The 13,732-nt window shown below is 51.1% G+C and overlaps 6 protein-coding genes across 6 annotated transcripts; 3 read left to right on the top strand and 3 right to left on the bottom strand.

Annotated features, from left to right (window-relative positions):
- Positions 1-944: 944 nt before the first annotated feature.
- On the bottom strand, positions 945-1,561 carry C7974DRAFT_27231 (uncharacterized protein). The gene is made up of 2 exons (XM_046137550.1): positions 1,455-1,561; positions 945-1,401 (listed from the first exon to the last, which is right to left on the bottom strand). Exon 2 carries the CDS (start codon positions 1,388-1,390, stop codon positions 1,031-1,033), a length of 360 nt encoding a protein of 119 aa, XP_046003505.1. The 5' UTR covers positions 1,391-1,401; positions 1,455-1,561; the 3' UTR covers positions 945-1,030.
- Positions 1,562-2,144: 583 nt separating this feature from the next.
- On the bottom strand, positions 2,145-5,156 carry C7974DRAFT_298976 (SacI homology domain-containing protein; the record flags this gene model as incomplete). Its single annotated transcript, XM_046137721.1, has 3 exons — positions 2,145-4,097; positions 4,145-4,914; positions 4,967-5,156. The coding sequence occupies 3 exons, from the start codon at positions 5,154-5,156 to the stop codon at positions 2,145-2,147; spliced, it is 2,913 nt and encodes a 970-aa protein (XP_046003504.1).
- Positions 5,157-5,315: 159 nt separating this feature from the next.
- On the top strand, positions 5,316-7,619 carry C7974DRAFT_349814 (heterokaryon incompatibility protein-domain-containing protein). The gene has a single exon (XM_046139445.1). The coding sequence runs from the start codon at positions 5,595-5,597 to the stop codon at positions 7,275-7,277; it is 1,683 nt and encodes a 560-aa protein (XP_046003503.1). The 5' UTR covers positions 5,316-5,594; the 3' UTR covers positions 7,278-7,619.
- A 476-nt stretch (positions 7,620-8,095) lies between these two features.
- C7974DRAFT_349811 (major facilitator superfamily domain-containing protein) lies at positions 8,096-10,484 on the top strand. Its single transcript, XM_046139444.1, has 2 exons — positions 8,096-9,966; positions 10,017-10,484. Exons 1-2 carry the CDS (start codon positions 8,501-8,503, stop codon positions 10,351-10,353), a joined length of 1,803 nt encoding a protein of 600 aa, XP_046003502.1. The 5' UTR covers positions 8,096-8,500; the 3' UTR covers positions 10,354-10,484.
- A 103-nt stretch (positions 10,485-10,587) lies between these two features.
- On the bottom strand, positions 10,588-10,848 carry C7974DRAFT_283883 (heterokaryon incompatibility; the record flags this gene model as incomplete). Its single annotated transcript, XM_046137605.1, has 1 exon — positions 10,588-10,848. A coding segment is annotated over one exon (261 nt), but the record flags the coding sequence as incomplete, so codon positions are not given.
- A 503-nt stretch (positions 10,849-11,351) lies between these two features.
- On the top strand, positions 11,352-13,026 carry C7974DRAFT_430449 (uncharacterized protein; the record flags this gene model as incomplete). The annotated part of the gene is made up of 3 exons (XM_046144702.1): positions 11,352-11,402; positions 12,175-12,471; positions 12,523-13,026. 3 exons carry the CDS (start codon positions 11,352-11,354, stop codon positions 13,024-13,026), a joined length of 852 nt encoding a protein of 283 aa, XP_046003500.1.
- Between the last annotated feature and the right edge of the window lie 706 nt (positions 13,027-13,732).

The following is a 13,732-nucleotide window of genomic DNA, read 5'->3' as shown; positions in this document are numbered from 1 at the left end:
ACGCCATTCGACCACTACTCCCAGTGGTGGTATGATGTACGGTTAATGGCATGCAATGTATGCACTCTATATAGGAGAGAGCACGAGATACAGCCATCAGAGCTTCAGTTAGAAAAGCGTAAAGCCCGCGTTAATCAGTCCCCCTGCTAGCACTGTGGAGCAGCCTACGTAGTAGGCAAACACAAACTTATCCCTAGACTAGAGGGGGTGGTAGGATGCCTAATCTACCACAAATACTATCTTGAAAACGGGCGTTAGCCTAGCGCTACAGCCATGGCGAGACACCAGGGCTGGGCAGACGGCAACTGATACTGCCACCACTGCGATGCTCTATACGTCAAGGGCAGTCACAAGAGGGTAGGCGAATCAGCTACTATGACGTGTGGTGCATGCAGGCAGTACTTCCGCAACAACAAAAAGTTTCCCCCGGACGAAGTGCTCGAACAACGCCGAGCGAGGGCTGAGCGCAGAGCCAAGAAGGCGTGAGGTGCTCTCCCTCTCTAAACTGATTCGCATTTCACCGCAGATATAGAAGGATATACCACCAAGACCATACAAGATATCTCGTATAGCAATATGAAGCTTCTCCTACCGAAGGAACATCTCTATAACACATGCAGAACTCGATTTGTGTTGGTAAACGGCAAAATGTGTGCATCTGGTCCACCTTACAACTGACCAACTGTGATGGCGTCTGGATAGCTGCGTACGCCTAACACAACAATGCAACCCTGAGCCATTGAAAAAGCCCGGGATAGAAGGTTTTGCGCAAGAAAGGCAAAGCCCAGTTTGTGGTGGAGCAGCGAAAAGCCTGGTCCGGCTATCAGCACATTCCCCCACATCTCGTGTACGTACCATCGCTGCATATTTGTCACGGGGCGGGTCACGCTGTGTTATGAGGATCTTCAACTGTTTGAGAAACTAATTGCTTTCGATCCTCTGATCTCTCGAAGGGCTCTACACAGTCTGGCTCGCTCAGGAAAGCCGTCAAACCCGAGCCCCTTGCGACGGCTTCTGACATTTAGGCGCACTACCACGTGCATGGTGTTTCTGTAAACTCCCATCTAGAGCACGTTTGCCACTGGCCACAATTGGTATGTTCGGACGGCTGTTGCGCGAAACAGTACTTCTTGTTTGGTTGGTTCGTCCAGTAAATATGTGCCCTTTGCTTACTTCCATCTATGCACATCTCCTTGACAAACGAAAGGCCTGCGTTTGTACAGCCACTATCTCTGAATCCAATGTTATGGTAATGATTATCGTCGGTTATGAGGACTCCAGTTCGAACCGGCAAGAAAACGGTGACGGTCTGCTGAAACAGTATCTTGGTGGCTGCTGCTTCGTTTGCTACAAGTAACACCAAAGGAATAAGATTGAAGCTGAGGTGCATTTTGACAGTAGCTGGTTGAGAATTGATTAAATCCCTCCAATGGACGAAGGGGAATAATACTTACTCGCGATTGGAAGTTTCCAAGACACGATAGTACTCAAAGATCAATTGTATGATTGTACTTGAAAAAAGAGATGAATATTCTTCTCTTTATACTGAGTGTTTCGCAGTTGCCAGTAGTTAGACTGGGCACTCTATCTGTTCGAAATAACCGGACGTTGGGTTAGGTGTTCAATAACTCGTATTATCTCATTAGTGCTTACTATACTTTGTGGTGTGGTCAATCCGGTCACGCATGAGCCCACATCAACTGGCTGTACCTAAGAGGTGCGATGAGTGAGAAGACTGTGAATGCTTGGGCCTGTGTTAAAAGCAATCGACTGCGGCTTGTGATCAGGTATCGATCCTCTCTGATTGCTGTGCGTGGGGCGCAACAGGATACGCAGGTGGGAGTCGACTTTGGATGGCAGCGAAAACGGTTGCTGCATGGTGGTACGCGCCGCAGCAGGGTGCCGTATTGCCAGCGGAGGCTCATATAATGCGTGGAACATGCCCGGATGGGTAGTCGACAAGTGGGTGGGAAAGCCCGCAACGAATGAAAGGCGGGGCAGCCAAGTAATGCCCAGGAAGTGCTATAAATTGAGGAGATTTGTGGAAGGCGGTGCCAATGGATGCGTGGCAGTGTTGCCAAGTCTGTGTTTGGCTGCGTCTCCGCTCCAGGCAAGGAAAGTGGTTCCTCTACGTAGAGTTTTAGCTACCAAACAAGCTTCTTCAGCGAGTACCCGATCTGCTCCAGGTAACCCGTACTCTTTTTCGCATCTGCAAGACTGATGATATCCTTCTCCTCGATCTGTAGAACTCGGCCTTCAGAAGCGCTACTATCGGTCTCGGGACCCGGTGCCACTTTCTTCGCTTTGTTAGCCACTCTGACTACCTCCTCGCAAATCTCTCTCACGACGTCAACCTCGTTCTCTACTTTCTCGCCTTCGCTTGGCACACTGCTGCGCGGCGGCAGAGCCTTGAAAGCTAGGAACCTCCCTTCCTCGGACTTTGTTTTCTTTTCGTCCCTCTTCTGCTCATCGTTTGCAGCGCCGGAGTCCAGCGCTCTTGTATTTCGCCTAATGAGCTCACTCTCTGCGTCTGCCCTGAACCTGATTACAAACCCAACGTTTTTCTCGGCATCCGTGTGTCGCTGCGCAAGGGTACTGGTGATGTATACGCCGCGTATCAAGCCCTGGACGTTTTCAAGCGCAATGTGCTCGAATTCGCTAACCTTCTCTGTTCCCCAGTCCAATCGGCAGAAGTACAGTGCTTTCCCAGTAAGGAGGAGAACCGCTTCTTCGAACGTGCTTGTCTTGACGTGGTTCGCGGAGGTAGGCACGCTGAGAGTCCAACCGTGGAGTAGATCCTCGTCTTCGTCTTCGATGACCCGCGCAGCGCAACGCTCAATGGCTGCTTGTCGGACTTTGCGCACGTCAACGAAATAGTCTGAAGACTTCATGTCGGCTTCAAATTCAGCGAAGATAGTGTCTGTTGCTCGGCCGAGAAGGTAGTCGATGACTGCTTGTGCGAAATAGTCATTGACGATGTTATTGTAGTAGCGCGTCAACGTTAAACCGAAGTCCGTAAGTGCGCCGGTGATCTGTCGTTTGCGAGTACGAGTAAAGTCACCTTTGAGCGCTGCAGTGCCAGCATATTGACGACTGATGTTATCGCCATTGTCGGCCCAAAGCGTATTGAACCAGGACGTGGAGGGATCGTTTTGTAAGTCAATAGTGTAGTTGCCCACTGACAGTTGCTGTTCTAGGGCCCCACGAGCAGTCGCGCTCTGTACGACGTTAGTGCGGTCGAGACAATCCATGCAGTTCGTGCGTAGGATGCCAGATTGTTTGTGTGCAATCGAATCGTCGGAGATTTCTGTCCAACCAGTCGAGTCGAGATATGGGGCAAGAGAGTCCATGAGCTTGGAGACGTTCTCAAAGTGCATGCCGCGGCAGACGTTGTGAAAGTCGAACCACTCAAAGCCGAGTCGCTTTCCCTTGCCGTCAATGCCACCATGCTCATTGAGATTTTTGGCATGCTGCTCGTACAGTTCACCAATCTTAGCCTCTGTGCCGTGCTTGTCTATGAGCGAGGCGACGTAAACCTCGCTGTAGCGGGCGGCTAAATCATGAAAGTGACGCCTGAATGCTTGCCCGTTGGTCTCGAAAGAGCCCCATGTGCTGACTTGTGGCTTCAGGCTGTATGGGGATTGCGAGAAGTACAGTGGAATTGAGCCGCGAAGTTGTGTGAAAGAGTAAATCTTATCTTGTGACGTATTCCAAGTTGGCACAGAGAGCATCTGTTCAGTCTCGACGGTGTTTGCTGTACACCCCTCGTCGTCCGTTCCACGGCGGAGATAACGCAGACCAGCACGCTTGATTGAACGTCGAGAGATTAGCGTGAGTAAAAAGTCCTTTCCCTCTGCAAGGTCCGCTGCCATATCTTCCTTGGAAGACTCAGATGGTGCAGCTCCTTCCTCGTGCCACGACTGTAATTGTATATCGTCTGGCGTGGCGTCCGAATCTATAACTAAGCTGTCTGATTTGCCGTCGGCGATCTTAATTGTAAATGGACGTTGTCCGACGAACCCCTGGATGACGGGAAGAACAAAGGAATGTTGCCCAGCTTCTATAAAAGGTGCAATAATGTGCTGGTTCCAGAAGAACTGAGACGAGTTAGCAGAAAAGTGCAGCTCAGATAAATTCAACTAACCAAAGGATCGTACTGCTTGAATAACGGTACGTTGGTATTCACTGATTGATCGGCAATCCCATGTGACAAGTCATAGTCGTACGAGTAGAAAAAATTCCCGGACGAGAAGTACATCTTGGTGGTTTGAAGCACGCGCGGTAACAGGGCTATCGTAGTCGCGTCTTTGTCTCCTTCCAAAGCCTTTGGTATATCTTCCGGCTTGACTGTGTCTGGCGTTGTCCTCTCGTCACTCGGCAGCTCGTGTGATTGCGATGGGTCCGCCTCTTCTGTAGGGCCCGTAGAATCCACGTTCTTGGGGACATTCTTCGCAGCAAGATCTTCCTCTGAGCTCAGACCCTGAGTTCGCCTGCTGTCTGCGCTCCAGCCCGTGCGTGAGAACCACTTGTTGGCAAACCTTCCATACACACCCTTCTTCTGCATGACATCTTCTGCGACACTGGATCTCTTGTCCGCGGGACCTCTCTGGCCTGTGATCGGATCTTTCACCTCGATAGGAGAATGCGGCGTGTCTTCGACGAGCGAATCGGTGACACTGGGGGCATCATCCTCGCTTTCGCTGTCTGTATCATCTTCCCCCACTCCTCGTGTCTTGCTGTGTCGGTGCAGGCGTTCGCGTGTGGATGTTATGGCTTTGTCCGCCTCAGACTGGGACGCAAGAGGGATGAGAGTAACGTCTGTGATCTTGTAGATTGGCTTGCCGCGCACTTGTGCGACTTGTTCTCGGCCGCATATCGATATCAGGAAGACTGAGGTAGCTACTTTGAGCAATCCTTATTGGCGTCAGCGACATCCGATACACGTGCTCCGGACGCGCATACTGACCTAAAACGCCATGCGACTCGAAAGATGATGCCGTAATATCATCGATGTCGTTGTTCCTAAGCAATGGCCCTATGTTGCCCTTGTAGTCGATCTTTATAGCCTGCTGATGCTGCGCATGAGGAGGAGAGCGGGGCTGGAGCACGAGCCCATCAACAGCAGCGAAAATCAAGAGCTTCCTGGCTAGGGGCATATTTCCGAATTTGCGATTTGCGCTTTGCGCGAAACCTGTGGTTGCTAGCACTTCATTGACAGACCAGAGTAGGCGTCTGCCAGCACTGCCGTGGTCGGCGGACCGATGTCTGAATGACGTAGTCATGCCACCCCACCACTACCATCGTCTCAGCCTTGCCCACCACCTTACATACGGGTGCGACATCGCTCTTATCTGTTATGAGCCTCCAGAATACACCCCTCCATTATGTTCTCAGGTGTCCCTGGGGATTCTCTGAGAAACCCTATCCGTCACGTCGCATTGATACCCCAGCCTCAACGCAAGGCCGGCTATGCGTGTGACTAGACCAGGATGTTGCAGGAGGTTGCCTGAGCGCTCAGTGAGGACACGAAGACGAGCGAGCCTCTTACTCTTAATCTACAGAGTTGATCTCGTATCATTCGCGAAAATTACGAAATGCTGTATTCCACAGTACCGCTGTTGAAAGCCCAAAACTTTCGGGTCATGCACCTGCAAGCAGGAGTCGCTGATGACCCCATACGCTTTTCTCTCCAGCTTACAGCATGCGATGCTGACCCTCAAATCGATTATGAAGCTCTTTCTTACACCTGGGGAGATTTGGCAGACACACGGGAAATCTCTTGCGGCGGTGCCGAGGTCGGTACCTCGCATTTGATGGTAACAACCAATTGTTACAGCGCCCTCAATAGCCTTCGAATGCCTGATAAACCGCGAACGCTCTGGATCGATGCGATTTGTATCAACCAAGACGACTTTGACGAGCGTGAAGCTCAAGTGGCAATGATGCGGTCAATTTACAGCGGCGCAACTCAAGTGGTGGTGTATCTTGGAGATAGCAGTGATGACAGCGACTCTATTATGCGCTATATTGAGGACCAGTACGAGCCTGTCGAATACCCAAGACGAAAAACTTTTACAAGACTGAGTGAGGAGGTCTGGTGCAGCTTCTCCTCTCGCGCTTGGTTCAATCGAACTTGGGTCTTGCAAGAGCTATTCAGCGCATACAAAGTAGAAGTGCGCTGCGGACAAAAGTCAATTTCCTGGAAAGCACTGGCGGACTACTATGCGAGATGGTATTCGGGAGCGCTTCGCAACAACCTTCGTGTACCTCCTGCGTACGAAGTCGTACAATTCATGGCATGGGTCCGAAAACGCAGGAACGAAGAGATGGGACCCAGGCTCCTCGAGCTGCTCATGAGAACCCGGTGGTGTACAAGCTCCGATCCCAGAGACAAGCTCTACGGTATACTCTCTATGCTTGGCGCCGATGACAGCATAACCTTCCTCCATCCCAATTATCGTCGCTCCGCAAATAAGCTATACACCGATCTAGCACTCTATCTCTATGAAACAATAGGTTCCGAGATGTTCAGAAGGGCATCAAAGTATGCTTCTGGTAATGGTCTAGACTCCCTACCAAGTTGGGTCCCTGATTGGACCTGCGCTGGAGTGTTTGGCGTCGAAAGCTCAAGTATAAATACCGGCTCAGGAAGGGACTCAGCTAAATTGAGAGCCGGGGGTCCGTTCATTGCTGGGGCAGAAATAAGTGGGTGCCCACCTGTGCAAGGGGCCGCATTTCGACAGCTCAGCGTCAAAGGAAAGCTTGTTGACTCCTTGAAAATCGTCTCAGATGAATGCGACCTGGACAAGAATGTATTTCCACTTGCTCAATGGTGCAAAATCGCGCGGAGATTCAGTTCTGCGAAAGAGTTTGAGAAACTGCTCGTGTACGATCATGTCATATATCGTGACGTCCTAAAAAAAGCCCTGAAAATAGTCCTTAACTGGCAGAAGGATGGATCCAACAGCACGCTCACCGAGCTGTTCACTAAACGACGATTGCCGCCCAGCTACCTCCGGCAGATTCTCCAGATGCTGAAGTGCTGCGACAGACGCAAACTTGGTGTCTTGCACAATGGCTTACTAGCATTGGTTCCTGTGTTCGCCAAACCTGACGATCTCGTGTATTTACTACCTGGTGCATCTGTACCTTTTCTATTCAGAAAGCAGGATGATCACGTTGTATTTATTGGCGAATGCTTTGTGCAAGGCATCATGTCTGGAGAAGCCTGGGACGAGAAAAGTACGCAGTCGCTGGAAACATTGATAGTTGAATAAGCCTCAAATTATTCATGTCTACGTCCAGCCGCAACGAGGTCGATTTTGGTTGCTGGAAGAGGATTTGAGTGTCAGGCTGTTCGTTGGTCGCATCATCTACTGCTTTCCGCCTCGGAGTGCAATGCAGTTGTTGAGGTCTTGCAATTCGATGCTTTTATCCAATACCTGATCTGCAGAGCTTTCCTGCTGTGTAAGCAGTTAGATAAACAGTGCAAGCCACAGATGACCTCGCTGCTGTAGGACAGGCGTGGGTTCGAGAGCTGCGTACGAATGGCAACATTGACGTACTCACCACCCCACCATTTCTCCGTGAAGAAGCTACTAGTGGTTTATGTATTGGACGAACGGGGAGAAGGAGGCGGGGGGTGGTTGATGGGGTTGAGTTAGAGTATTGCATGAGTCTAATTGAGCTTTCCTCGCGAAATCGACGTCAATATCCGCTGTGTAGTGTATGTAAGTCGGGCCTGCGGGCTCCTGGAAAGGTTGGCCCCTACTCGCACTTTCTCACGTGTTAATATGCCTGGGCGCAGTGGAGATGGATCTTATTCAGCCCAAGTCGAATCAAACCTGTAAGTCTTTTTCGAAGTTCGTTTCACAAACCCCTCCATTCGTTTGGCTTTATACTCACTTCTAAATGTGATTTCAACTTACGTGAGTGCGCGTGTGATTTGTTTGAGGTGCTTTTACCCTCATTATCTTGCATATGCAGGGTGTCGAGTTAAGCGAAAAACTACATGCTACATCGGGCCTAGCTTTCAATCATGCAGATGCGAGAAATGTGGTAGCCCTGCAGCAGGCAACGAACACTCTTTGTTTCTACCGGCGCGACACCTACTCGAACGGGCAAGTATCTGGACATACAGCCGCAGATGGTCCACACCTGCTGTTGAACATGCATCCTACTTGCCACGTGGGCGCGCCGTTGCCACGTCCTGCGGCGGACTCGGCGAAAACCCTGACGCCTCAACACCAAAGAAGTGGTTGTAAAAAGTGTTCGCGATACTACTCCTGGAAGGTAGCTTGCGGTATTTAGGGTAATTTTCTCCGCTGGCTTCCATTCCTGCAATGTTCTTATCCGGAGAGGATCCACTTTTGCAAACACGACATGACGTGGAGGCAAAAAGCCCCGCAAAGGTAGGAATAGTGTGCGTACAAAGCCCGAACGGTCTGCACAGCAGTCGAAGACTTCTGAAATCCTGAACATCTGCGCAAATACATACACAATGTCGACTCAGACCACTCTTGAGCTCAGTCAGACATTGGGCGAGCGACGCCGCTCCTTCATCGTCACCGGTCAAGACGAGCAAACCCCAATATCCACACCAAAGGCAGCAAGCATCTCAGCGCGATCATCATACTTCCCAGATCTACCAGGTGGACCGGGAGCAAGCAAAAAAGTTGGCTTCTCAGATCTGCCTCCAACAAGCACGTTCGCAACCACCCCCGCCGGCACCCAAACACCTGCCGGCGCATCGACGCCAGGATGGACTACTCCCGGTGCCCAAACGCCTGGTAACGGTTGGACAAGTCCCACAGGTCCAGCGACGCCTGGCTGGGCGACGCCCAAGTCTTCGCAGATGCGGCCGTTGATGTTCCCCGAGACAGCATATCCAGACATCGGCTCGATGCAGACATGGCAGGGCGTGCTGATCCTGTGCATCACGTGCGGTGCACAACTAATGGACAATGTCTTCATGACGGCTGTGAACTTGTCGCTACCGGAAGTGCAGGCGGAGTTTGGCGTCAGCGCGGGCGATCTACAGTGGCTGCTGAGCGCGTACACGCTCACGTTCGGTGGCTTCTTGCTGTTTTCCGGTGTTCTGGCAGATAGGTACGGTCGCCGCTTTATCTTCAGCGCGGGCATGATATGGCTCTCGATTTGGACGCTGGCAAATGGGTTTGCGACGTCGTTTATCCAGATTGCTATCTTTCGTGCGTTGCAGGGCATAGGCGCGGCGATGACGGTGCCCTCTGCGATCGGTATCATCAGCTCGTATTTTGTGGCTAGCGAAAGGACGGTCGCGCTGACGTTCTTTGGCGCAAGCGGTGCAATCGGGTTCTGTGCTGGCCTGCTGTTTGGCGGCTTCGTAACGGAAGCATTGGGCTGGCGTTACATCTTCCGTATTGCGGTCGCAGCCACAGCCCCACTGGGTCTGTTGGGGTGCTTTTATCTTCCCAAGGACCGTCGCGAAGGTAGCGCAAAACCGAGCCTGGACTTCCTTGGTGCTGCTCTCTCGACTTCTGGCCTCATTTTGCTCTCGTTCGTGCTCTCCAGTGGCGGCGAGTATGGCTGGAACAAAGCCTTCATCATCGCTCTACTTGTGATTTCTGTCATCATGCTCGGAGTCTTCACGTACGTCGAGAAGAAGGTGCGGAACCCTATCATGCCGATGTCACTTTGGAAGATCCAGAACTTTGCGCCCCTGTGGATTACAGGCTTCGTGGTCTACGGCGCGTACCAAACTGTTGTCTACTATATCGTATTACAAGCACAAGAAGTCGCAAAGCTCTCAGCCGGCGCGACTGCATTGCGCTTTCTACCCATGGGCGCGGCTGGTTTCCTGACTAACATGGTCCTCGCAAAGTGGATGAGATACATGGACTTCCGGTATCTGATGACAGTTGGCATAGTGACGACCATGATAGCTCCCGTACCTGCTAGTCTGATGCCAGCCGATGATCCCAATTTGTAAGTCAACCTCACCATCAGCCACTACATTCCACTGACGGTGTCGACAGTTGGCGCTACATCATGCCAACTTCCATCATGGTGGTCGTTGGAGTAAGCATCTGCTACATCTGTATAACGAACATCATGCTCGAGTCTGTTCCGACAAACGTGAAGTCTCTGTGCGGCGGGCTTGTCAACACCGCTTTCCAGATCGGGTCAGGCGTCAGCCTCGCTCTCGCTGCGGCTGTGGTCAATGCAGTTGACATCAAGAAGGGCCATACGGTGGCTACGCAGTATCAGACAGGTCTCTATTGCTGCATTGGGCTTGGATTGTTGGGGCTTCTCGTGTCGTTGGGCGGCATGAGAGGGCCGAAGAAGCAGAGTGTGAACACTCAGACTTTTTGACTGCTCTACACGAACATCAGTCTAGGGACATTGATGCAGAATCCGGTGGTTTGTTAACTGGGGTGATTAGCGCTTCTATAACCACCTAAAAGAGACAAATTTTGTTTGACCTAAATCGAACCGAACCTATGAGTTCCGTGTCAAAGTCTGAATCACGACCCCTTCCACTCCTTTGGCTTTACACACACGGCTCCCAAGTCTTGCCACTGCAATGATAGTGTGACCACAATCAAAGTCTGCCAAGAATGAATAGCATACTTCTGACTGTCGGTACCATCTGAACATGGTACTAATCGCTTTCGAAAGTTCAGCGTTATTCGTTATGTCAATGCAGCAAGTGTCTACCCAGAGATACCGAAGGTTGTGGCTTGCGGCCTGCCTCCCACAAGCCTGGACCTTCGTGTAACCAGTTCTGGTCCTTTCTGTACCTCCTACAATGTCTCTATACGTGACTTCGGTGTGACTTGGGCCCCACGTGTGCGAGAGGATGGCGTATGCACACTCTCACGATCGGTACACTTCTCACCTGCTGATACCTCACTAGGTGCGGGGCAAGCGGGGTCAGGCTGAGAATCTCGCGACAGAGCCTCTAGTGTGGTTCTAATCATTCAATCCGAGGTTTCCACAGCCCTGTTGCGGGCAAATGGATGTTGGGTGTTTTCCATGTCAGACTATTCGACGAATAATCATTGCAGATCCAGATCCGCGCAATGGTGCAGAACAACTCATCCAGCCGCATCTCACCTTCCGTACGTCTTTCACATGGACAACAACCGGTGTGTGCTGTCTATAATATGCCTGTTGTTGCTGCGACGATCAGCAGCTCAACTGCATCCACAAACACCTCGAACCAAGACCTCCTGCTACACAACAGACCCGAGACAGCGACATGGATAAAGGAAAGTGCACCGTACAAACCCCGCAGCCATGCAACTGCAAACAATACACGCCGTCGCCCACTGAAAACTTCTGCGAATGTGGCCACCATAGAGATTATCATGTCGACGCAAATTAAGACGGAGAAGGGAAGTCAGAGCCTTGCAATGAGTGTAAGTGAAATTGCGGACACTGGCATAGGACTGATCATCTCAAGGCTATTCCGCAGTCGGCTCTTCGGCGTGGAACTATTGTGAAGGAGTGCTGAGACGGAGCTTATTTTCGCTGGCGCTACACTCGCTTTGAAATGTTGCTGGAAGCTGGAGTATGTATGCATGTTAGCTAGCTAGCCCTGCGTGACGGTCTTTCCCTAGTGAAGGAGTGTCTAGGAAATAAACATTGCCAGCCCCAACCTAGATGTCTCGTACATGGTCTCCGCGCGAACTAGATCATCTGTTGCTCGCGAGTGCTGCAGTGACTTTGCCTCCACCCCAGACTCTGATTCATACTCATCTCGTCAGGGTGTCAAGGTGCAATCAGGCTACAGCTGCTCTACAATAGTCGCTCCCGCCGGCACAATGTTCAGTATCAGGAAGATCGTCTTGGTGTAGCGACTGCGTCCAGTTCATTGTTCTGTCTTACATGATCTGTTTCCGTGAATGGTTGTTTAAGAGGTTTGCTGCGAAGGTGGATCCTCTGAAGTAATCTTAAGTTAGCGAGAGCTGAACTTTGCTAGAGGGAATTTGGACTAGCGTTTAGGGTAATCTGTGGGGCAACAAGATAACCACCCTTGCTGGATCGCGGAGTACGGAAGGGGCTGGAAATCGAAATTGCCAACATCCAGCTCCGAGTCTGTGCCTTGCCTCGTCGTTCGACTACATCGAAATTTGTCCACCATTGAGGTTTCAATTACTTGCATTGCTAATTGCAATCCTGTATCCTGAGTGTGGTATTTGCGGGCGATCGTTCAACAGCTGGCAGGCATGTCATCAGCATATGGATGCCACCGGTCACGGCTACGAATGCGAGACGTGCGTCCACGAGTTCTATACCTACGACAGTGCGTGCGATCACATGTACGAGTACGACCATTGGCGCAAACAGTTCGAATGTGAAGGCTGTTCTTCCAGCTTCGACACCCGCGCTGAAGCGAAGAGACACATGCAGCAAGAAGACCATTGGCGGACCTACCGATGCCAATCCTGCGACAGAGGCTTCGAGAATGAGAACAACCTGCGACAAGTGAGTCATTCCAGGTGACGCCCAGCGCGAACGCCCATTGATATCGCATAGCATCTAAATAGTAACACCCACCGCGGCACCGACATCACCTGCCCATTCTGCAAACGAAGCTTTGCAACCGCAACGGGCGTAGCTCATCATCTTGAAGCTGGCTCATGTCGGAATGCCCGCTCGCTAAACCGCGACACCATCTTGACTGAGATCTGGCGCCGCGATCCCTCCCACCTCATCACCAAGAAACTCCTCACCTACCACTCCGAGCCTTCACTGACTGCCACCTCTGCATCGTGGAATCCCTACATTGGCAAGTACGAATGCTACCTCTGCCACAAGGCCTTCAGCGAACTACATAGCTTAAACAGCCATGTCAACTCACCTGCCCACAAGGATAACGTGTATCACTGCCCAGGCCAGACGTGCCGTAAGGAGTTCCGTGCACTTGCTGCGCTGTTCAATCATCTCGAGAGCGAGACTTGTGGGGCTGTGAGGTTTGATGCTGTGCAGAGGAACGTTGGGGGCATTTTGAGCGGCCAGAGGAGGATTTGTCTTGTCTGAGCTATTGATATTAGAAAGCGAGCAGAATCATGTGGACAGGGTGGTCGTTAAAAGCAGTAGAGCTCTGATATCTGTGAGATGAAGTATTTGGTAATAGTACTTATTGCAAGTATACAAGATGAACTTTATACGCTTTACAGTAACACTAAGTCTGTGTCTTAGACTACCTGAGCAGCCATTTTAAGCCCCCCGCCAAGTGGCCACACAGTATGTGGAAGGGAGCAGTATATACTACGCACGCCATATTGTTATAAATGTGATACTGTAAGACGAGAATCGCAGAAAGTGCACGGAGACACACTGTACCCCACTTCATTGGGCTTGCAGAGCCGGCAAAGTTGACGTGGTAGAGCGGCTTCTCGCCGAGGGTTGTACGGGTGTCATGAAATGTCACTATTCCTGACTTCCCCAATAATTGGACTTCCTGGGCTACCACTGTGTTCCACGGCAATCATAGATTACTAGACAGCCTGTTCGCACATCAGCAGACTGCTTTAAGTGAATCGACGAAACAATCACCTCCAGAGGCGGTATCACATCTCGGGACAATGTGTGACGGCTGTTAATAGTGAACGATTGGTCAAGAGATCAAGAAAGCAATAAGAAGATAAGACTAGTGATCCTGTGCAATTGCAGCTATCTGATAATACTGATAGCCCCGCTATTATGTTGCAAGATAAACGACGGACTGAGGACACAAGCTAAG

Source organism: Boeremia exigua (assembly GCF_020726555.1).
Source record: "Boeremia exigua strain MPI-SDFR-AT-0100 chromosome Unknown C7974scaffold_1, whole genome shotgun sequence".
In the NCBI taxonomy this organism is placed as follows: Eukaryota; Fungi; Ascomycota; class Dothideomycetes; order Pleosporales; family Didymellaceae; genus Boeremia; species Boeremia exigua.
The sequence above is the reverse complement of the archived record's forward strand: the minus strand, read 5'-3'. Positions and strand labels throughout refer to the sequence as shown.